Source organism: Daktulosphaira vitifoliae, unplaced genomic scaffold, assembly GCF_025091365.1.
Source record: "Daktulosphaira vitifoliae isolate Bord-2020 unplaced genomic scaffold, ASM2509136v1 Scaffold_5, whole genome shotgun sequence".
Lineage (NCBI taxonomy): Eukaryota > Metazoa > Arthropoda > Insecta > Hemiptera > Phylloxeridae > Daktulosphaira > Daktulosphaira vitifoliae.
Window position 1 is genome coordinate 32,888,800 of NW_026099576.1, and position 24,962 is coordinate 32,913,761.

A 24,962-nucleotide genomic window follows, 5' to 3' on the forward strand; every position below is an offset into this window, starting at 1 on the left:
AAAGTCGACAAAAAAGTGAAACATCATTAAACAAAGATCTAATTGAAACACATCTTAAAATTTAAGAAAAACAACATGTTTACACATAAAGACACTTTGAAAGTCGAAAAAGTTAGAAAGTCGACGAAAAAGTGAAACATCATTAAACAAAGATCTAATTGAAAAACAACTTAAAATTTAAGAAAAACAACATGTTTTCATAAAAACACTTTAAAAGTCGAAAAAATTAGAAAGTCGACAAAAAAATGAAACATCATTAAACTACGTTGTAAGTTAGAAAAAACTTAAAATATAAGAAAAACAACATGTTTACACATAACAACACTTTGAAAGACGAAAAAATAGGAAAGTCGACGAAAAAGTGAAACATCATCAAACAAAGATCTAATTGAAACACAACTTAAAATTTAAGAAAAACAACATGTTTACACATAAATACACTTTGAAAGTCGAAAAAATTAGAAAGTCGACAAAAAAGTGAAACATCATTAAACTACGTTATAAGTTAAGAAATACTTAAAATATAAGAAAAACAACATGTTTACACATAACAACACTTTGAAAGTCGAAAAAATTAGAAAGACGACGAAAAAGTGAAACATCATTAAACTACGTTCTAAGTAAGAAAAAACTTAAAATTTAAGAAAAACAACATGTTTACACATAAATAGACTTTGAAAGACGAAAAAATTTTAAAGTCGACGAAAAAGTGAAACATCATTAAACTACGTTCTAAGTAAGAAAAAACTTAAAATTTAAGAAAAACAACATGTTTACACATAAAGACACTTTAAAAGTCGAAAAAATTAGAAAGTCGACGAAAAAGTGAAACATCATCAAACAAAGATCTAATTGAAAAAAAACTTAAAATTTAAGAAAAACAACAAGTTTACACATAAAGACACTTTGAAAGTCGAAAAAATTAGAAAGTCGACAAAAAAGTGAAACATCATTAAACTACGTTATAAGTTAGGAAAAACTTAAAATTTAAGAAAAACAACAATTTTACACATAAAGACACTTTGAAAGTCGAAAAAATTAGAAAGTTTACAAAAAAGTGAAACATCATTAAACTACGTTATAAGTTAGGAAAAACTTAAAATATAAGATAAACAACATTACACATAACAACACTTTGAAAGTCAAAAAAATTAGAAAGACGACTAAAAAGTGAAACATCATCAAACAAAGATCTAATTGAAACACAACTTAAAATTTAAGAAAAACAACATGTTTACACATAAAGACACTTTAAAAGTCGAAAAAATTGAAAAGTCGACGAAAAAGTGAAACATCATTAAACTACGTTATAAGTTAGGAAAAACTTAAAATTTAAGAAAAACAACATGTTTACACATATATAGACTTTTGAATTCTTAAAAATTAGAAAGTTGACGTAAAATTCAAATATCCTTAAACAAAGATCTAAATGAAAAACAACTTAAATAAAGGAAAAACATCATATTTAAACATAAATACACATTGAAAGTTGACGACAAATTGAAATATCATTAAACAAAGATTTAAATGAATACCAACATTTTTACTTGTAATTACACTTTGAAAGTCGTAAAATTAGAATGTCGACGAAAAATTAATATTTCATTAAACAACGTTCTAAGTAAGAAAAAATTTTAAATTTACTAAAAACATCTTATTAACACAAAAATATACTTTGAATGTCGACGAAAAATTGAAATATCTTTATTCAAAGATCTAAATGAAAAATAACTTCAAATTTAGGAAAAACAACATATTAACAAATAAATACACTTTGAAAGTTGACTACACGTCTTATCTGCCTCTCTTCTAATCTTGACCTAATATTTGCCAAAGCATCCATGACCGGTGAGAAGCTGGGTCATGTCGAAATCCACCACGCCATGTCTCCTATTCATCCACGGTACAATAACTTTTATAAGACGCATGCTTTTACTTTTACTCCCTTTTATCGTAATCTCTATTGTTCTCCTCCCATTTCGCTATCGTTAGAATTCTGATGTCACGGTACCGTCTCCTCAATTCTTGCGCTAACAGCGTTCCTCTGACGGTACATCTCGGACCTCTCAATGGCCAGCAAATCAATCGGAGGAACCCCCGCGATTATATTGTCTGCTACACCACTGGTCGTTCTGTACGCACATATCGCTCGCAGCAACGCCCGACGCTGAACACTCTTCAGCACTTCCACATTCCTCCTCCTGCACTCAAGTGACTGAGCCCACACAGGAGCACCATACAACATAACCGAATGCACCACCTTCAACAGCAATCTCCTCTTAGCCTGCGTAGGGCCGCCAATGTACGGCATGAGACGTGAAAGCGCCAGGAAAACTCCCTTCGCCTTCCTCGCTGCACGCTTCACATGCAGTCCGAATATCAAGTCACGATCGACCAGCACTCCAAGATAGTTTATACTTTCAGATATCGATACCGGCTCTCCGGCGAGCGAAAAGACCGGTGCCCGGTCTGTGTAGTTACGTCTGAACGCCACCGCTTCCATCTTGGCTACATACAGCTGTAGGCCCAGCCTATCTATCTCGATAGATGCCAGACTGAGAGCGCCGTTCATCCTTTCCTCCAACTCCACCACTGTATTTGCTACAGCTAACAGAAGTGTGTCGTCAGCAAATCCCAAAATCCCTACTCCAGACGGTATCTCAATTGCCAACACATTATTGTAAGCCAGGTTCCACAAGAACGGACCGACCACAGAGCTCTGGGGTACACCACACGTGACCACAACATCAATTACCTCACTCGTGCACAGCGTTAAATCAGCAGTGCGACTGTCAAAATACGTCTTGAACATATCGGCCAAGTAGCGGGGAGTGTCCCAGTCACTTAAGGCTTCAATTATACGCCGCCAAATCCAATACCTCGTGTCTGGGAAACAATTTTTCCAGAATCTCTCTGGCAAAGGCAGGTTATACGTTTAGCGGTTCACTCTTCAATTTGCCCATGACTAGCTTGACATCACATCTTGGAATTTGTCTATCATGCCGTCCACACTATCACACTGGTCGAATCTACACCCTCCTGCCGTCTCAAAACCCCAACGGAAGGTATCGAGGTCGATGTCAACCGAAATGTCCCATCCAAAACGTTCTCTTCTCGGTCTGTTCAACATCCTCCTCGTCCCAATACTATAAGATATATAGTTGTGGTCCGAGTAATTGTCGTTCTCCGACTCGACCCTCCATCCGTGCACCCCGCTGTGCAGATCAGCTGACGCCGCCGTGACATCAACCACCGATCCACGTCCCGAGCCAACGAACGTCGGTTCATTCCCCACGTTGCACACGAGGAGCCCCAAACTCGAGAACAAATCGTCGAGTTGCTCTTCCCTCGCAATCGACTCCCAATCGCCCCAGCTGGCAGATCTAGCATTGAAGTCTCCAGCAACGATCACTCCATCGCCCCTGGTGCGACGCCGGATCGCCTCCAGTCTGTTCAGAAACGAGTCGTACTCTGCCGCTATACAATTCGGCGACACATAACAGCTGTAGACTGTGATTCCGCTAATTCTCGCCGAAACGAACTCAACGTCGTGCTCAATGTTCGCAACCGTCACACGTCTACCGAAGACGCCCAGAGCAGCTCTACAGCTTCCTGCAGAAATGAGCCATCCATCACTCCTCGATTCCTGGCTTAGCCCTAATGGATCGGAAGCTACTACAACATCGACTCTCCCCATATGGACCTGCTGCACCAGCGTTGTGAGTTTTAAAGACGGCGCCTGAAGTAATACCTAACGGTAGTTCCAGGGTGGTCCACAACCAAGCCGATCGGAGAAAAAAAAAAAAAAAGGTGAGTCTGCTCGCTGGCGAGTCGATGAGCCTTCCCCAGGATAAGGTTCAGCGCTTCCACCACGGTCGCCCGTCCGCATCATCTAGTCCTCTTCTGCCGCAGCCGCAGCATCAGGAGATGACGAGACTTCCTGCTTCTCTACGTACACCATGTACTCTACGGCCTATTGAAGCCCGCGCCCCATGGTCCTCATTATCCCGCTGTCGTTGTAGCGGGATAAGATCTCCGAGGCGACTAGGCGGGCGACGCCAATAAGACGTTCCGCCGCGACTTCCCCTTGGCGACTAGCAATAGATCCATCGATGATCTCCGCTCTCTACTTGGGGTCATCTACGCCTTCTAACGGGTCATATTCCTTGACCCTTTCCGGGGCAAAGGAACGCCCGTCGTCCAGGTCCTTCTGCATAAGCTTCAGGATTGTGGACACTGAACTATAGAACAATTCGGCCGTCCGGAATTGGCCACAAGGAAACGAGTCCAGCGACACTTCTCCAGCCTTCATGTCGAGCAACAGTCCGCTCCATTGAGTGAACTCCAAATGGGTCAGCAACACGTCATCGCGGAAGCGATCGCGCACGCCTTCTCATTCGTCCACCATCTCCTTGACGGTAGCAAAGCCACCAGCAGTTACCTCAGTGACCCGAAGATCACTGGAGGATGCCTGCTTGGCACATAGCTTGGGCGCGAATGCCCCATGGACCCTGCCTCACCAGTCCCACGGTCTTGGTACAGTCGCTGGATAACGACCGGGTTAGGCCTGTAGCGATACCTTTCCCAGCCGGCCCTGGAGACTCCGATTCTCCTGGAACGGTAACCGTTTTTTTTAAATGGTTTGCTTCCATGTTTGGTTTTACGGGTGTCCTTCCCTGCGTTTTACCTACCGCCAGGGGATTTGTTTTCAAATAACAGACTGATTACCCGATCTACAATGTGCTGCTCTGAGCAACTGGAGCGTGCGCGCATCGCTAAACGTTGTTTATTTATGATAAATTCCGTCATGCGCTGATGTGGCCCCTGTTGTGTCGTCATGAGTTCGTTCTCTAATTCAGCTTGTATGCTGTTACTATCGAACGTGGTTAGAAATTCCCTCGCAAATTGTCGCCAGAACATGTTGTTTAATTTGATGGTTTCCCACCAAGTTAATGTCATGCCCTTTAAAAATTATATGCCTGTTTTTACCCATAAATCGCGATCTATGCTCGCTTGGGCCAATAGGCTTTCTACCTGATCCAAAAACTCGCGTAGGTCCTCCCCATATTTTTCCGTAAACTCGAGGGAAGGGGGACGTACAAGAGGCGAATAATTAAGTGGCCCGCTCGCCATGTGCGTGTGCGTATGGGTTGATGAAGACAGAAACAAATCGCGTGTCGGTGGCGCGAACGTGTTCGGCTCGAAGAAGCGATGGTGACGCGCGCGAAGTCTGACTGGCTAATCGTTGTAGGTTAAGCGATTCGCGCTCCTCGATTTCAGTCAGGAGTTGTTGTAGGGCCGCGTCATTTTAAGTCGTGTTGTTAGGCCCAAAAGTTACGCGGCTTGGTTCGGACAGACGCGCGTAACTAGTGCGGTTGCTTTCCGCCGTTTCTCGCGTCATCCGTGCGGTAGCGAACGGATTACGTATGGTCTCGTTAGTTAAATCACGATTTGTAATTGTGTGTGAGAGGGACCGGATCTCCTGCGTAATGCGGGACAGTGCTCTCTCTACTTCTGACATGCGCGCTTCCATACGTGTGTTAAGAAACATATCGCGTAAACTTTGTCTTACTGCCCCTATCTCCTCCGTTGCGTGGGATATTGGACGCACCGTATATAAGTCATCAGTATACGCTGCATTCACACTATCGTTCGGGCAGCCGGTTGCCAGAGACCATTCATGTAGAGACTCCTCTTTGGGGTCCTCTAGCGCCAAGTTAACCGGTCGGTCCGCGTATGTGGTTGGGTCGACGGTCCGGCATAGCGCGGGGACTTCGTCTGCCTGAGACTCGCGTTCCGTCGAGAGCGTCTCGTAATGAAGCGGCTGGCGTTCGGGCAGAATCGCGTTCGATGGGTCTAGCCCCTCACTGCGTAAACTATTCTCCAAGACTGCCAGCATATCGCTTTTTGTCGTGGGGCCGTTTAACTGCCTAAAAGCGCATTCACGCAATAATTGCCGACGGTTCATTTAAGAAAGAATTTTTTCGGTCATAGTGAACGTTCCTTACCGTATTTCAATCGAATTAACCAAAGATGAAAAGTATAAGTGGTAGTTTGTTTTTGTTATTCGGAAATACGATATCAACAAACGCGAGAATACGCGCTTTGCGTTCGCGTATGAACGTTAACAATGCTGGCCGTTTGTATTATTATTGTTATTGCTTAGATAGTGTACTGATAAAACACTAAGGACAGTGAATTGTGCCTGGGAATGCGATTGCAATGATGGTAATCGTAATCTTTATGATCGTGACGACACAAATAATAATACAAACGGTTTTATGGGACCGGTTGTCAAATGTAACGATCGCTGTGGTATGATAATGTGTATGATCACCCTACCTGCCTAGCGGTTTTATCGAAACAATTAAACGGTTGTGTTCGCGGCGTTGTGCGACTCAAGATCGTCCGTGCGCGTGTATGTATAGATACGTAATCGCCAGAAATCCACTTTTACCGTGTTTAAAAATACACCGAAGCTGGAAATCTACTATTCGCGAGGTGGATAGTATCTATATAACCGGTGGGAAATCCACTGCTGTCACCAGTGAACTGTGTGATTGAAATAATTTGAAGAAAAGTGAATGTAAAGGAAACCTAGCTGTCTTATTTAAAAAAAAAAAAATGAAGTCAGCAGCTGGTTTTCTTATCTTAATCCAATGTAAGACCGGTTGAGATCCTTACCGGGGAGCCAGTTAACACGACTTACGTCGCAAAAATGTGGTCGACACTGGTTTTGAGGGTAGAGACCCGTGGGCCGTTTATTAAATGAGCGACAACAGGTTATTTTAACAAAAAAATAAAACAAACCGAAAGATTGTTAGGGGCTTGTTTAATAGTTGAGGATCTTGGTCAAAATCAAGAATCGGAAGCTACCCGACGTCTGCCCAAATATCGTCCCTATCTCCTTAAACGAGTTTTAATTGCCTGAAGGAGACACAGGCAATCGTGTACCTTAGTTACAGGGGATAGATTATTAAATAAAATTAGACTATTGTTTTATGTCAACGACAAAGTAAAGTTATATTTAGATGTTCAGTAAATATAAGTTATATGTAATGTACAATACGTCTGACCTGAATCCTAGTACAGTTGGTTAGTAGGTATATCCAAGTGAGACGGAGTTGGTTGGCTATGATGACAATTGGCGATAGACGGGTCGTTGAATAAAACAAGTAAAGTTATAAATAATATAAATAAGACGAAAGTAATAATATTGAAAATTATGTCTATAACGGCCACTCAAACACAACTGCCCTTTGTTAGTTCGACGTCAGTAGCTCCGGGCTACAGACGAGTAGAATTGTCATAGCAGCATCTCCCTCTATGCTAATTAATATGTATTACGAATTAAATAAATAGAAATAAAACGTGTATAATATAAGTGGTAAGAACATAGTAATAAATGTTCTTACAAGATAATAAACAATAAACACAATAATAAAAATCTTCGCATAATATTGCGGAACTTTCGATGGCGTTGACGACGCGATGTCCGGCGTGATCCTTGGGCGACAAAAGGTTAGCAGCGTTGTAGGCGACGGTGCGCGGGTGCGTATTGGTTGGTCGACATTGTCGCTTTCACAATGGGAGGAAGACTCTCGCACCATTTGCGGCGGGTCGACGTCGGCCGTGCGGCATTTGCTGGATTTTGCACCGTATAACACGCGGTGTTAGTCAGTCAAATACTCATAGTAGGGCGACGGCTGATAAAGGTGGCACGAGTCGCGGGGCATCGTGTATAACGAAGCGACGCGGGCCGTGTCAGAAGTGATATTATTTTAAGTACACTTATCATGTTTTTAATTATTTATAGCTTATTATTAAGAGTGGATCTAGAGATAAATATTGTGGACGAGTATAAGTTTTTCGTATTCCCTTCCCTCAAATTTCTAAAATTAAAGGCCCGATGTATTATTTTTCCACGGGCATTAGAAGTTCTAGTTACGCCACTGAGTCAGCTCTCCTGTTAGTATTGCTGTACGTCACTGTGTCAATTATATATAAATGTCTAAAATACGGTATAGTGATGTTATAGGAGACAGAGATATGGGCACATGCAAATGTGATCGTATCACTTAGTTGTTTCTCTAGGGGGACATAAACTAATTAGAAAACCCTCGTTACTCAAGGTAGATAGTCTAACTAGCTATCATTTTGTAGATTTAGAAATTACAACAGACAACACTGTTAAAAGTAGATTTATTGTTTAAGAAATAATTCATTAAGTACATTCAGGCTATATTATGAGAAAATAAATAGGAGGATCTCATAATAAACAAATTACGATTAAAGATAATGTTAATTTACTTTTTAAATTAAATAAAAAAGTTTTCAATCATTAATATAATTTTATGAATGGTTGTTTCAGTGTTAGAAGTATTTTTTTTCTCAGATACAGCTTTGAAGTGTACTACGGAAACAATAAAACAAGATAAATATATTATATGACCTAAAGAAGTACAACTAATATTTGAAAAAAAAATATACAATATTAATAAATATTTAACACATAGTCATTGCAAAAATAATAAATCAATTAAAACCAAAAATCAATTGGTTTTATATTAAGAGCAGTAAAAACTAAATAAATATCACAATAATTATTAATATGTTAATTGCTAATATGTTTAAATATATAATTTATTTACAAAAATAAATGAAAAAAGGAAAACAAACACTTAATTATCCACACATTTGATGAAATGAAATTACCAGATCTCAAACAATAAATTGTTCATAAAATAAACTTACAAATTATCAAAAAGATTACCACGTCCAGAAGAACGAAGACCTCTTATTTTAGATTCTTTTGCTTCTTGAGAACCATCATTACACCAGCGGCTATGACAAAATTTGAACCTATAAAATAGAACATAAAATTTTTATATTTAAATTAGACTTATAAGTCAAAATATTTTCAACTTTAAAGGTAAAGTGAAGTTTTCATTTGAAATGTACAGAAATGTTGCTAAATGAAATTTAAAAACAAAAAATAAAAAGTTTAATTCAATTACATACATATCTGTTTGAGAGTTAAAGTTGAAGTTAAAGGAAAAAATGGGTATGAAAAAATTTAAACTCGAGTCATAATAATAATACAGGTAGAATTTTTTTATATTACTCTTCAGGTTTCTTTTTAGTATGTAAATTACATCCAAATGCTGATACAGGTAAATTATCAGTTATTTCAATTGCTTTTATGTTAGATGGATCAGGTAAAAGTGTTACTAGTTCTTCTTTTTCACTGTCATTTGAATTTTGGTAGTGACTTTTATTACGTCCTTCTTTCAAATATTCAATACGCCTCAATTCTCTTAAACGTTGCATATCCCATCTAATATGGACAAAAAACAATACTTTTTTTAAATAAATTGTTAATAAATGATTAAAATTATTTTAAAACCTTTTTCGTTTACGTTCCCAAAGTTCAAGTCTGGAGTGTCTACTTTCAAAAATATCATCAGACATATTTTCAGTTCCTTCCATAGAATACCAACTTGTATAGTTTTTAACTCTCCAGCTAGGAATCTGAAAATTAAATGACCTTAAATACAAATACTTTTTTAATAGTTATTATATTTCACCTCTAAGTTGTTAGTATTACTCTCTGGCAATGGATCATCTTTAATTGGATCATAATTTCCTAAACAAGTGTAGTATGCATTTTCTGAAGTAATAAGTGATAGTTCTTGCATTTTTCCAGAATCACCTGTAAGGTTAAAATTAATTACAATATTCATATAATATTAAAAAATATAAAATGTATAATTAATATTTTTCCTAACAATAGACAATAAAATAATTTAACCTCATAAAATAAAGTAAAATTATAAGTACAAGTTTTTCTTATCTAAACTTAACATTTTAACTTAAATGAGAGGTTGAGTAGGTATTGGATTTGTGATGGTATACATCTTTTTGTCTGTTTCCACTTTTTCTCAGCTCTCACTGGACTGATATTAATAGATCAAAAAGCCTGATTTAAATCTAATTAAACTTATTGTCACTGTAAAATTAGAAAAACCCTCAATTTTAGAAATTTTAAATTATATCCATCTCAAATTACATTATCATAAAAATAGCAATTATTAACATTTTTTCTGAACATTAAAAGTGCTATAACTTAATTTTTTTTTTTATACAGAAGACAATAAGATTTCATTTTGTATGTTTTTTGTGAAAATTCATTGGAAAACCAAAGTACAAAAAAGGGTTTGTGTAAAAATATAACATATAAAAAATATTTTTTCAATTCAATTTTTGAAAAGTTTTCAAAACAATTTTGTTCTTCAAACATATATGATATTTAAGCTTATTAAATGTACTACAACATTGAATACAATAAAAATCAATTAAGAGATTATCAAGCACATTTTTCTAATAATATTAAGTAAGCAAGAATCCTAGTTTGCTATGAAAAAAAGAATTATCTTAAAAATTCATTTTCATTTATCTTTTTACTGAAAAATTTATTTTTGTGATTTAAATTTTGTTTTATTAATTGAACACACATTAAATTAGTATTTATTTAATTGAATTAGTATAAGTTAACAAAAAAAAATGTAATACAAATAAATGTATATTAACCTGATTTAGTACGAATACGATTCTTAAGTTTTTTTAGTTGGTTATTATCTACTGTTTCTACACATGGACGTTTCATTGGCATTTGACGTTGTTTTCGCTTTCTTACTTTAGAACCATGAGTTTGTAATTCTATTGAATTAATATCACCAATGCCTGAAGAATAATTTGTTGTTACTGGTGTAAAAGGGAGAGTATCTATAGATTCTTTTCTTGCTAAATTCACTAACTGTTGTTTCGTTTCTTCCAGTTTCTTTTTAAGCTAAAACATTAGATTGATAGAAACATAAGATAAAAATAATTTATTATAATAGTAAGTAACTAATAAACTAACAAAATTAACTTCATCAGATAACTGTTCAATAGTTTTGTCCTTTTGATTCACTATCACTTTTAATTCGTCAATTAAATCAAGATTGCCAAGTGAAAAGTCTTTAAGACTTCTTATTTCAGAATTTTCACACGATGAGTATTTATGATTATTAGATGTCCTCAGCTGGTCAGTTGTAGATATTTTGGATGCAATTCCCATCACCATTTCACTTTTATCATCGAGGTCTTGTTCACAGTGGTTGACGTATCCTCCACTGCCACAGTTAACTCGACACTCCTTTGACATTACACTACGGCCGTTAATGCATCTCCCAGCGCTTATCATTTAACCAATTACGAAGTGCGTTAAAGTATTTTAATACTGTTACTATATTATGTTTATTGAAAATATATATGCATATATCAAATATCCAAAATATTAATTTAACAGCTAAAGGATGTATATTTATAAAATTAATTAACTTGAAACGTAAACGTCATGAAACGTAGATTATTATATTATTTTTCAACTGAAAAGTAATCAGTAAAAATCACATTTTTAAAAACAATGAAATATAAACAAACTGTTATCAAAGACAAAAGTAATAATACATTTAACCAACATAATAATAATACTAAGGTAACACTGTCTTGCCCGCCGAAATCACTATTAAAGTATTCAAGACTGAGAGCCGGATTTTTTACTTAGATAATCTGATCAGCCTGTTCAGTTCAGATCAGTTTGTTTGGTTTGTTAGTTTTATTTTTATTTTAAATACAATTATTTTTGATCATATTAAAAGAAGTACAACAATCTTTATAAGGAAATTATCTATTATCTAATCTGATTTTAAAACTGTATTCTAACAATTCTATTTTTTTTTAATATTATACTTTTTAAACTTTGTGTGTAATTACGTATAATATTCATAACATGTATATTAAATGTATTCTAAATAGGTATGTAAATTATAAAGTTATAATTTTTTTATATAAGAATTTACTCTGTGGTTTTTTACTTAATAATTTATGTAATTTTTTATTAAATTAGATTCATACTATATTGATAAAAAGTTTTGGATGCAGTCATGAGTACATGTATTTTAAAGTCTCCATAATTCAAATGTAAGTATATGAAATTTTGTCATGTATTATTTTTGATAAATCCCAACCCAATCAAGGCTCAGAACCATTTGTTTAAAATTAACCAAAAATAGCAAGATAAGTGCTTAAAAATAATGAAGTATACAAAAAAATTCTTCTTTTTAATAAAAACAAGATTGATTCATTTAATTTACTCAAACTTAAGTAAATTCATTTTCTTTACCTCTGTTTTTTAACTACTCATGCTGAAAATAATTATCTTGAATTTTAACAAAAATCAAAATAAATTAAATTTACTTATTTAGTTGAATTACATTGAGGTAAAAGATGTTTCCTAATATCTTCATCTTTAAATGATTTTCGGTTCTGATTCAAAAGATTTTTTTAAGCAAGAAGGATCTCCATGTTTACCAATGCAATGGGTTCAAATTTATAAAAACAGATCATTGTTAGTAAGGTTTTCAAGTTATCAATCTCTATCTGTACAAGTTCCACAAATAATTTTTGATATTTTTTTCAACATAGTTAACCATAATTTTGAACAAACGTTATTTCAAATTTTTTATGTATATTTTAGCTTCAATGCGAAGCTGAGAAGGTTTTCATTTTACCATAATGTGTTTTTTTTTTTTTGTGTCTGTCACTACTTTTTCTCAGCTCTCACTGGACAGATTTCTTTCAACAATACGTCAAAAGATCACAAATCGTATCTAGTTGAAGACATTACCCTTAAGAATTAAAAAAGTTTTCCTCGTTTTTCGCAAATAGGGGAAATCTCCAAAAAAATTACAATTTTTAAAATCGGTAAATATTGTCGTTTTTTCACTGTTTTTTCTTAAAATTTCGATAACTTTTTCAAAAATCAACATAATTTATTTTTATATTAAAACCTTAGATATTTCCCTTTCATTTGATATCATTTTTTTAAAAATCTAACACTTAACCTGCTCACAGGGAGGTATTTAAAATAGCAACTTTTTTACAAAAACTAACTTTTTCAACTTAACTTTTGAAAATGTTCCAGAAATACTGCGTCCTTTAAACATATACCAAATGAAAGCTTATATCTACCAATCTTCTGCATCAAACGGCTGCTGTAGTTAAAAAAATGGTATTTTTCTGTTAAAATTTTCGATTATCGATTTTAAATTTTCAACTTTAAAATGCTATAACTTTTTGAAAAATGTATGTATCAGCACACATTATTTTTTTTTGTAATTACATTATAAGTACATTTTTCATTTGACATACTTTTTTTGTATTTATTTTAAGGGGAAAATTGGACAACTTCCTCTTATATAAAGGGTGTTCAACACTTGAAACATTGTATAAAAATTAGAACTTTTTAAACTTAACTTTTAAAAATGTTTCGGAAATACTGCGTCCTTTAAACATATACCAAATAAAAGCTTATGTTATGTACTATAAAATTAAAAAAAAAATTGTCCCGACGACTTATCTTCTAAAATATTTATTCATTCTTAGAAAATGGCCGTTGAATTTAACAAAAAATGTAATTTTTATGTAAAAATCACTGTTTAATATGAAATATTTGAATACCTAAAATTGACATAAATTTTTCAAAAAATAACAAATCAACATAATTTTTTTTTTTTTTTGAAACCTTAGATATTTTCCTTGCATTTAATATCATTTTTTTAAAAACTAACACTTAACCTGTTCACAGGAGGGAATTTAAAAAAGCAATTTTTGCTCACAAGTTTTTCAATTTAATTTTTGAAAATGTTCCTGAAATATTACCACTTTTATTTAATCTTAAATTAAAGCTTATATTATATACTTTAATACGAAAAAAAAAATCGAAATATAGATTTTCTTCTTGGTGAAAATGGCTACCGTTTTCAAAAATATGCTATTTTTGTGTTAAAGTTCTGGGTTTTGTATTTCATTTTATTTTAAAATATCTTGCAAGGGGAATACACTGACTTTCATGAATATTATATAATTTAATGACATACAATAAAGTTCATAAAACAAAAGAAGTTAAACTTATTTAAATTTTTTTGCTTATTTAAAGTCGAAAAAGTAACTTTAAAATTTGAATCAGCTTAAATTGTTAATTTTATCATGCGACAAAAGCAACAAACAATTGCCGAATCGGTAACACTTGTGTCTTTCACGCTTAGAGTACGAGGTCCAAATCCGCCTGTGGTGAATAATATTTTGCATTTTTTTTGAGTTAGAATAAAATGTTCAAATCATTTGATTTTTATCTCATTTAGATTCAATAAATATCAAGGATCCCATCACTATAGTCTCCCCTCGTTAGAAGAAATTTCTTATTTATGTTAATATTATTTTACTATGTGTTTTTTTTTTTTTGTGGCTACGATTTATTTTTCTAACCCTCACTTTAACTACATTTTTCAACAATACATCAAATTATTAAAATTTGTATTTAGTTGAAGATATTACCCTTAAAAATAGAAAAAAATTCCTTATTCAAATAAAAAGTACCTTAACCAGCTTTTTCCATACAAATAATTAAAATCATTCATTTCTAATATTTTTAAAGTATTTAATGTTTAAAATTAGATTTGATATGATACTTTTATCATATCGAACAAAATAAAGAAGGTTAAAAATTATTACTTGTAACATATTAAAAATCAATATCAATAATAATTTGAAAACAATTCAATATAGCAATTATATAATATATAATTTTATCTAATATTTTTGAATCTAAGAATTACTAATCTAAGGAAATAGTTGATGTTGCTTTTGTAATTATCCACCAATTTCTTAAAATTTGCATCAAAGAGTTTCTTATGATTTTCTTATTTAATCACTGCCAGATTAAATCTATACTGAACCCAACTATGCCACGTCCCCACTGTGCCGCGATCCCTCTGTACTGGGTTTTCTTTTTTCCATTATTGTTCTTTTATTTCATTATATTTTTAATTGAGCTGGAACATCTTCCAAAATGCTTAAGATTTCAACTAAATCATATATCACTGTTGTAATTTAAAAATTAAAATTAAAAAAAAATATTAAAATTTGGTTTGATATATATCAGATTACTTTGGATACGTTTTTGGCTAATTTTATTTGAGCAATTTTAGTGCTTAGTGCTTTTTTTGTTTCTTACATTAACAATTTCCCAAATTATTTCCTCATATTCTCAGTTGTAGATGTCAGCATTTATCAATGTACCCTAATGAGTGATAATAGGCTCTGGTGGTAAAAAAATGTATGATTCTTGAGTCATAAATAGGTGAATATGCATTGGTGCTTTTAAAAACTAAATTGATGACATATTTCTTCAGAAACTTTATGCAGTCCATGAGAAGCATAGTTACATGTACCATTTTTTAATAAAAAAAAGGGATTTTCCTAATTTTATTATATGTGGTACATCATTCAAAAGAAATTATAATAAATCAACATGTTGGATTTCGTCAAGACCATATAATATTCAGCTTAAACGGCGTGAAAAAAAAAATTGCTAATAGAACTATGGTTAATTTTTTCTTGTTATTCAGAATTAAGTAAAAGTATTTCTCCTGAATTATTCTCTTCTAAAGTACCTGTAATAGCATTTGTAATATAGAGTTCCTCAACATCTATAGTTTCATCTACCGATGACCTAATTTTTTTTTTTTAATAATTTCTTCATTGCAGTCGTCAATTCGGTGGCTATATCTTTTTATTTATACAATTTTAAAAAATTACGAACATCTATATTTAGATGTTTTTTTAAGGGACTTGTTGATATTATATGTCAGCATAAATCCAAACAACTGTTGGTAGCTTTTTGTAATTTGATTTTTTTCATGTTCTATAGCTTGACAATGTTTTCTATAATAAATTTCTGTTTAATACTTAATTATTTTTTATAGTCAAATTTTACTTAACAAAGTTTGCAAAGTAAAATTTTGTTATTGATAAAAAAAACATTTTCACTAAATTCAAAATGAGAGATTTTAGGCAGGAAGATTTCCATTGCTTATCTTGAGATATCGTATTTTAAAAGTTAAGTAGAAAGAATAGATAATTTTTATATGACCTGAGCATACAATGGTTAGCAAGAAACTGATTACATAATTTTGATTAGACTTCACAGATGTTTCACAGGAAGTCGGAAAGTAGTGTTGTAATCAAATAAAAGGGTACAACATTTTTAATTAACATAAGATTAAACTTGTAGGAAATGACATTACAGAAAATATTGTGGCCCTGTGGTCTCTATAAAACCAAGTTATTTTAATGGAGTAAAGTCAAACAATAATAAATATAATGTGTTGACTAATTTTAGATGTTGATATTGGTCATGGCCTATTTCATATGTAATAGAATATAAAACATATTTTCTAAATTAATAATTTAAATAATATATTATACAAAAATTAAGTGAAAAAACTATTCTTATTAAAATTCTATTGGCTAAGTAAATTATAAAATGCAAAAATATGTAATTTTGGAAAAAAAAATATGCAAAATAAATTTTTGTCTGAAATAATGGAATTTTTATCAAACCATAATTTCAATATATGATTTATTTACAAATATGTATTTGCCTTAAGTTCTAAGCCTTGGTTATAACCATACTTAGGTAGAATATTTTTCGAATAACTTAGAAAATTTTTTGAAATATATATCAAATCTAAAAATTATTTTGTATTATTATTTTTTCTCACCTTAATTCATAATATATGAATGTAAGTATGTCAAATGAAAGAGGTATATAAATAGTATTTATCATAAAAATATTGTATTGATTCATATATTTTTCAAAAAATTATAGCATTATAAAATTAAAAAAATAAAAAAGTTTATTTTTACAAAAGTCTTATTTTTTTTATTAACTTTGATGTTAGTTTTCACCATAAAAACACACTTCTTCTTCTTCTTTTTCTTCTTCACCTCAATCCCAACTACTTGGGGTCAGCCATCCTTATCCTAAACTTCCACTGAACACAATCACCCACATCATCTACGCTTACATTATCCGTCCATATATCACATTCAATAACATCCCTCCATACCTTTTTTGGTCTTCCTCTACCTCTTCTTTCTTTAATATTCATTTCTATAACTGTTCTTACAGCTTCCAATTCTTCTCCTCATAATTTGACCAAACCATCTAAGTCTACTTTCTCTCATCTAAAAATTATTTTATATTTTATTTATTGAATTAAGTACTTTATTCAGCTCATTTAAATCAAACTTGATGCAAAAAAATGTTTAATTTTTACATTTTGTATTGTAGAATTCTTTTTTTTTTTTGCAAAGTATTCTTAATTATATTATAAATTACAAAACACACCAAATATTTATACTTGAAAAATTAACTTTTATATTAAAATATTTATATTTAAAATGTACATCTCTAAAAATCCTGGAGTATTTAAGACTATAAATTGCATGATTTAGATTCATTAATAATTTTTTTAGGTTAGATAATGTTTAAAAAAAACTATTCATAGGGTATTCCAGGAATATATTCTGCCTGAGTATAATAAAAATCATGATTCTAAAACTTATTAAAATATATTTAAATTATTTTTAGATATTTAAAACCAATATGCCTAGAAAAATATTAATAACTAGTGGTGCAGCTATATCAAGACCACAAAGAAATACAGTAATATCTTATTATTTTTGTCTGTAGATTCATTTTTTTATAATAATATTTGTGTTTTAATTTTTTAGAGGGCAAAAAAAGTGTTTGATCCTTCTGATAACTACATTCCAAAAAGAAGAAATAAAACTTGCATAAAATCTGAGAAATCATTTTATTGTACCAATAAAGATAATGATACAAAATTGAATAATATTAACACTACAAATGAATCATTGAATTATTCATTAAAAAATTTGTCAAATGTTTTAACATTAAACTCAGAGTCAAGTTCTACTACAATTCCAGAAATTCCTAAAATTTTACGTGAAGAATTTACAAATTGTTCTTCATGCTTGAAAATATGTGATGGAATTAGTTTGATTAGTTGTTCAATTTGTTTAGTTAAAAGTAAAATGTTTACATAAGTAAATATTTGTTTAGGAATTTATGTTTATAAATTTGCCTAACATTTAGGAAAATGTTGTTTAATTTAAAAAACTACAGTATTTTGCAATCAAACAATTTTTTTTATTCTTTTAGTGATAAAAACTTTTAATAATTATTATTAATTGACGCCTTATTTTTCTCTTTATATGATAGAAAAAAATTTGGTTCCTATCCAATGAATAATTCTTTTATTATTGCTTGTACAAGTTAAGCGATTTTTGACCAATTAATCTATCAATAATTTGCCGTTTAGTATTCAATAGTCATCATTTGTAAGAGGTACAACTAAATATTATCTATTAACATAATTAATCTTTAATAATTTTTGGCTATTAATAGGCACATACTATTGTATTCAACTCAACTTTACTATTATAAATTTTTGAAAGATTGGTTTAGAAAAATTTTCATTATCACTACATTAAAAAAAATTTGTAATCTATTGTAACAGATCATTTTTATATAATCCTGTATAATGAACATCAAATTAATGATGAATTTGTATTTTAAGTCCAAATCTTTAAATAATTTTAAAACGCAAATGGTTGATCGGAATAAAAATTTATGAGTATTATTAATTTCTATCATATCAACAAACTAAAAATAAGAGTTTCATTAAAAAAAAAAAAATTAAAGTCTAAATTTTTATCCCTAAAGGAATGAATAGATATCTATTTAAGTACATAATATTATAGTTTTTAAATTAAATAATATTTTCCTTTATGTAAATTAAACATTTTCTAAGATAATAAGTGCTTTATCCTAAACTAATTGCTTATATATATATACCTTTTTTTTTTTTTTTCTGGGAGAAAACCCCTAGAAACCCCTACTATTTTTTAAATGGTTATAAAAATAAGATGTGCAAAATTTGAGACTAAAATGTCAAAATTGAGTAAAATAGCTTTTTTTCATAAAAAAAAAGCTGAACTTTTCTCAATAACATTTTTGATACCAACATATAGATACATTTATTCCATAAATAAAAAATGTGGGAATTTAAAAATGTAGTTTTTATAATACTTAATTGATCAAAAACAATCATTTATTCTATTAATAGTAAAAAATATTCAAAATCACAAAATGTTGGAAAATTCTTTTTTTTGTTAAATTATTGTTTAGCATGGTAATAATAAATTAAAAAAAATTTAATTATGCATACATATACACATTTTGATACTGAAGACGACAATGGTGTAAATACATTTTGTGTATTATTATTATTATTTTTCTTTATGTAATACCAACTTAACTCAAAGATAAATAGACAATTTTCAAACATTCAAAAGTTCTTTAATTTTGAACAATTATTTTCAACAACATTATTTATAAAAATTTTAATAATTTTATTAAATATTTCTTAACTAGTATAATTGTTTAAATCAATCATTTTTCAAATTATGCATTTATTATATGAAACAATGTTTTTTATTTTAAATTTTACTAGATTACGGTGTAGTATTAAATTTTTATAAGTATTCAAGTGAAATAATTGTTTTCTGTTTATTAATGTTTTTAATTTTTTGTGTGGCAAAATGTAGAATTTGCTAAAAAAACTATTAAAAAAAAAAAAATATTTTTTTTCTGAAATTTTTAAATATTTTTTACTATTAATAGAATTAACAATCGCTTTGATCATTTAAATTTTATAAAAATTATTCCAACATTTTTTATTTATAGGTTAAACAACCGTATCAAAAATATTATGGAGATAAGATTGGCTTTCTTTATGAAAAAATACTATTTAGTTCAACTTTAGAGACTGGGACATGTATTAACTATGACATTTCAGTCTCAAATTTTGCATATCTTATTTTTCTAATCATTTAAAAGAGAATTAGGTTTTCCTTGAAGTAAATTTAAAAAAAAAAGTTTTTTGTGACTACCCTAATATACAAGTAGTCCAGCATTCACTAAAAAATTTAAATAACTTATGATCCAGTTAAATTTGTTTTTTTTTTTTTAAATAGTTTAAATATTAGAATGTTATGATAATAATTTAAGAAGTTTTCTTCTATCCTTGTCTAACACGTATTTCAATGTTTAATACCGTAAAATAACAAGAAAATTCAAATATTTTAATACCTGAATGGGCATGTAGTGTAGGTAGGTACAACTTATACTAGTCTGTATTTATAATGTATATTATAAATACAGTACAATATAAATATATACTGTATGTATTAAAATGCTCGTAACTCAATAAGTACTTGTACTTTATAACTAACTTTTAATAAAGTTCAATGGATAAAAAAAAAATTATTTAATCATATATTGTTCTAGAGATTTTTGGATCAAATAAATTTTAAAATTTATTTAACTCATCCGCCAAAACCTTTTCTTTTCAGTCCAGTTCACGGTATCTATAGTTATCTCAGTACTTAATGTAGCGCTCATAGGTATAGCTCAAACAAATTATTAATAATTATTATCAGCAACTATTGTTAAAATCTGTTTTTCAAGCAACTAACCCATTTGTATTATTAAATGTAGAATACTTGACATGTATATAGAGTACTTGTCTAAATTTTATTTTCAACCATTCAACTTATTTTTAGAAATAGTAATTATGGTTACTATGAGTTAAAAAAAAATCAATTTTTTTTATAATAGAAATAAATAATAAAAATTTGCTTTGGAATTATAGTCTAAAAGTAAAGAGTATTTAAAAAATTATTCTTTGTTTCTTTTCTGTTTATATTCAATTTTATACATTATTTACCTTAGTTCATAAAGATTGCTTAATTGTTAATGAACCAATGTGGAAATTTAAACTTGAAGCTTCTCCTTGGTTATGTAAACAATGTAGAGATCATAACTGTAGTAAATGTTTAAGAAATGGATCTCAATTAGTAAGTTTTATAATAAAAAAAACCTATCATGTTTTAAAAATATGAGAATTCTTTTTTCTTTAGAAAACTTGGCTTCGTTGTTTTACGTGCAAAGTTGGTTTACACGTGGAGTGTTATGAGTCATATGAATCAAAACCACTTCATACATTGAAAGATGACATGTATGTATGCATCCCTTGTATGACTTTAGCTACACAACGTGTTCCAGAAGAAGATGATGATGAAGATGGTATTTATTCATTTTTGAATATACAAAATATTTTTATGATATTCAAATATTTTTGAATAACATGTGTATATAGTAGAATATATTGAAATTCTTTATACATAGATGAAATGTAGCTAAATAGAATCTTCTGATCAAGGATTGACAATCTAGTATTTTTGGGGAAGTTATGAGACAATTTAAAACTTTTTCAAAATCTTGGATGGTATCTTTTTATACCATCCAATGATTATTATAAGACTCAACTTCTGTACAGAAGTTGTACAAAGTACAATTTTTCTTATAACAGTGTATATTCATTGTGTTAAGTTAAATTATTTATGTTATAAAGGATAGTTGTATCTCTTTGTTAATGTTTTAATATTAAAAAAATTGTCTTGAATTAGAATTAAGTCTGCCAAACATATATTACAATTATCAATCTATTTTAACACAGACATTTCACATATATTACTACAATTATTATGTATGCTAAACCATTTTAAAATTATTTCATTCAATGATAATATTTTTACTTAAAATTTATTATATACAATAACATTTTTTTAGAATTTAATTCACTTTACAGTTATTCCAAAAATGTATTTACTTATAATTATTTGTAAAATACTTTAAACTTGAAAATAATTTCTTATATTAAAAATAAAAATGATTATTTTTGATTAGTTTGGAAGTTAGTAATATTTTTATACCTGGACAGAAAGAAAAGTTGGGTTGAAAAATATCTAATAACATTAGATATTATTCATACCCACACCTCTTTCCCAGTCTATATCTAAAAGTTATTATGATTTTCAAACTACAGGTCCAAAAGTTGTTACTGACTAGTTATTTTCTTAATTAGATCATTTCTTATTGTTGTTATGTAAATTATTTTAAAATGTATATTGTCATTAAAAATAAATAAATTTGACATTTTATAAATTATTTGGGATAATTTTTAAAAGGAATTAATAACTATTGATCACAAAATATATAACATAAAATAAAAAATAAAAGTTTTTCTTTTCAATATTATATTTATTTTATATATAATTAAGTGGGTTCATGATAAATGAGTTATACTTTTTAGTTCAAAAACTTAGTTAAAAAGCTTTAGTACCATGCTGGTTGGAAATATGTGTTCAGAAGTGTTTGTTCATATAAATATATTTAATAATTATTTATGTATTTGAACTTTCCTTGGTCTTCAAAATAGCTTTTAAGTTTTGATACTTAACATATTTTGATTTTTCCTGTAGATTTAGATGAGTCACAAATCTCCTATAATTCATCATCTAATGCATCAGAAGATAGTTATTATTCAAAAAAAATTATTCCTCACTCTGGTTCTGCTTTATTAACAACACAAACTACTAGCATGCCTACAGCAAATTTATGTAAAGGACTTACTATACCAGATGTAACTGAATGGAATAAACACAAAGTATACAAATACTTAGTACAATGTGTGTCACAAGAAATAGCATCTAAAATTATTGATAATGTAAGATTTTGTTTATTTGGATTCATATTGATTAGATATTGTTTTTAATTTGATTAAATATTACCAACCACATTCAAATGTATTTATGTGTGATTTAATCACAAATAATTGTATCTTTGTCCAAGTATCAACTATCATTGTATCAGAATATGGAGACAGTATTGAACTATTTTGCAATTTAAATATTTCATTTTACCATTCCCTAGTGATTTAAATATGATATTTTCACACAAGCTTTCATAAAACTTTACTTTTCGCTTTTTCTCCTAGCTTATTTGAATAAAATGAGCTCTAGGGACATGGATATATAGTAGAATATAATAAAATTCTTTATACATAGATGAAATGTAGCTAAATAGAATCTTCTGATCAAAAATTAACATACTAGTATTTTTGGGGAAGTTAGGAGACAATTTCAAATAAGCACTTTGACTGATCTACTGACAGGACATTGTCACTTGTTTAAACATCTTTATGCAGTGGGGGTCTTGGAATCACCATTGTGTAGGAAGTGTGTAGTAGAAGAGGAAGACTCATTTCACAAAATGTGCAAATGTAAAGCCTTATCCACACTAAGATCAAACTACTTGAGTAAACCTTTTCCTGAAAAAGAGGATATCAAAAACCTAAGACTCAAAGAGATACTTAATTTTACCAGAAAGACAGGACTCTTTGGTTATCCAAAGGGGGGTGACTTGATAATACACCCTTTATACAATGATAGGTATAATGTAATAACACTTAGGTGTGTAAAACGAATCAATAGACATGGGCATTATGTTCATTTCATTAATAACTAAAACTAAAAATAAATTAGGAGACAATTTTAAATTTTTTCAAAATCTTTTTGTACCATATCTTAATGATTATTATAAGATATTTTCATTTGAGTTTTTATAAATTTGACTTTGAGCTTTTTTTTCCCTAGACTATACAAATAAATTGAAAAACTTTATAAACCTGAGTATTTGAATGACTTAAAATTTGACATACATTTATAAAATATATCAGAAAGAAACTTCTGTCCAAAAGTTAATATTCTAACTTTTTTAGTGGAGAAGAGGTGATTTTAAACTTTCTTAACATTTTGTTATATTGTTCCCTAATGAATATAAATCAAATTTCTATTTTTTAATTTTTATTAAATTTATACCTGTAGCTTTTTCTCTATACCATAAAGTAAAATTTGTAAAATCTACTACTTTTGTGGCTCTTGGAAATTAGAGTTAGAGTGATAGCATTATTTTAATTTAAGTCTCATTTTACAACTTTAGACTCAGATTTAAATAATCCTCTATAAAATTTACAGTTAAATTTATTTCCTGACTACTACAAATACCTTAAGATCTTGCCAAGTTGTACAGAGTATAATAGCATAGTAATGGTTGACTTTTGGTTATTTTTTAATTTATTCTCATTACAATTATTCATTAATCATATTAAAATTTTATATTTCTTATAAATAAGAAAATTAAATTCATATAAATAAACTGTATTTAAGCTATTTCAATAACACGTTTAAGAATATCTTAAGCAAATATTATTCTTGAGAATTGACTACAAATTATTTTTTGTTTTAATTAATTAATTTTTTTAAATCTATAAATCTAGGAAATTGATGGAAGAGCTCTATTATTAATTCAAAGGTCAGATGTAACTAATAACATGGGCTTGAAGCTTGGACCTGCAATGAAATTGTACAAACAAATACGTATTCTACAAACACATAGTACATACAATTCTGTATTTTGGGAGTAATATTTTAAAATAAAACACTACTAGACTTAATTAAGTTAGTATTATTTTGATTTATTATTATTGTTCTTTAAAGTAGATTTATAAATTACAACTATTATTTATATCATGATAATGAATTTTTATTTTTGTATATAAATATAGTATAGTTCCTAAAATGGAAAAATTTAATAAAACTAAATTTTAAACCATTCAAAATTTTCAACTTTTTGCTTGACAAATGACATTATTGTTCATCAAAATTGGTCCAGCGAGAGCTGAGATTGAGCATTCACTAACAAAAAAAAAATAAAATAAAAAAAAAACACATCATAGTAAAATTGATACCTTCTCAGTTTCTTATCGAAGCTAAAACTTTTTTAGTTAAGAAGATCGGCTATGGACCATCATAGCAACGTATTTGTATCTTTTAGCTTCGATGCGAAGCTAAGAAGGTATTAATTTTACTATGTTTTTAATATGTGAACAATATAAATCCACATGAAGCTCAATGATAGGTAACAAGAGTAATAACATTATCTGTAAAAAAATGTAACATTTTTTATTTAAATTTTTTTCATACAAATTATCAAGTACATTATACAAACTTTTTTGAGGTATCTT

At 29.7% G+C, this 24,962-nt stretch overlaps 2 protein-coding genes across 4 annotated transcripts; one reads left to right on the plus strand and one right to left on the minus strand.

Annotated features, from left to right (window-relative positions):
- Positions 1-8,186: 8,186 nt before the first annotated feature.
- On the minus strand, positions 8,187-11,446 carry LOC126908002 (male-specific lethal 1-like 1). The gene is made up of 6 exons (XM_050689796.1): positions 10,922-11,446; positions 10,591-10,849; positions 9,588-9,712; positions 9,407-9,531; positions 9,125-9,337; positions 8,187-8,862 (listed from the first exon to the last, which is right to left on the minus strand). The coding sequence occupies exons 1-6, from the start codon at positions 11,243-11,245 to the stop codon at positions 8,751-8,753; spliced, it is 1,158 nt and encodes a 385-aa protein (XP_050545753.1). The 5' UTR covers positions 11,246-11,446; the 3' UTR covers positions 8,187-8,750.
- A 239-nt stretch (positions 11,447-11,685) lies between these two features.
- Positions 11,686-24,392, plus strand: LOC126908004 (uncharacterized). 3 transcript variants are annotated; one of them, XM_050689800.1, is made up of 9 exons: positions 11,686-11,859; positions 11,951-12,024; positions 13,028-13,114; positions 17,540-17,614; positions 17,683-18,001; positions 20,768-20,892; positions 20,956-21,121; positions 22,360-22,604; positions 24,216-24,392. In XM_050689800.1, the coding sequence occupies exons 3-9, from the start codon at positions 13,112-13,114 to the stop codon at positions 24,360-24,362; spliced, it is 1,080 nt and encodes a 359-aa protein (XP_050545757.1). In that variant the 5' UTR covers positions 11,686-11,859; positions 11,951-12,024; positions 13,028-13,111; the 3' UTR covers positions 24,363-24,392. The 3 variants fall into 3 exon arrangements, with proteins under 3 accessions (XP_050545757.1, XP_050545758.1, XP_050545759.1); XM_050689801.1 differs by lacking the exon at positions 13,028-13,114 and having other exon boundaries at positions 11,687-11,859; XM_050689802.1 differs by lacking the exons at positions 11,686-11,859; positions 11,951-12,024; positions 13,028-13,114 and adding an exon at positions 12,679-12,807.
- The last annotated feature ends 570 nt before the right edge of the window (positions 24,393-24,962 follow it).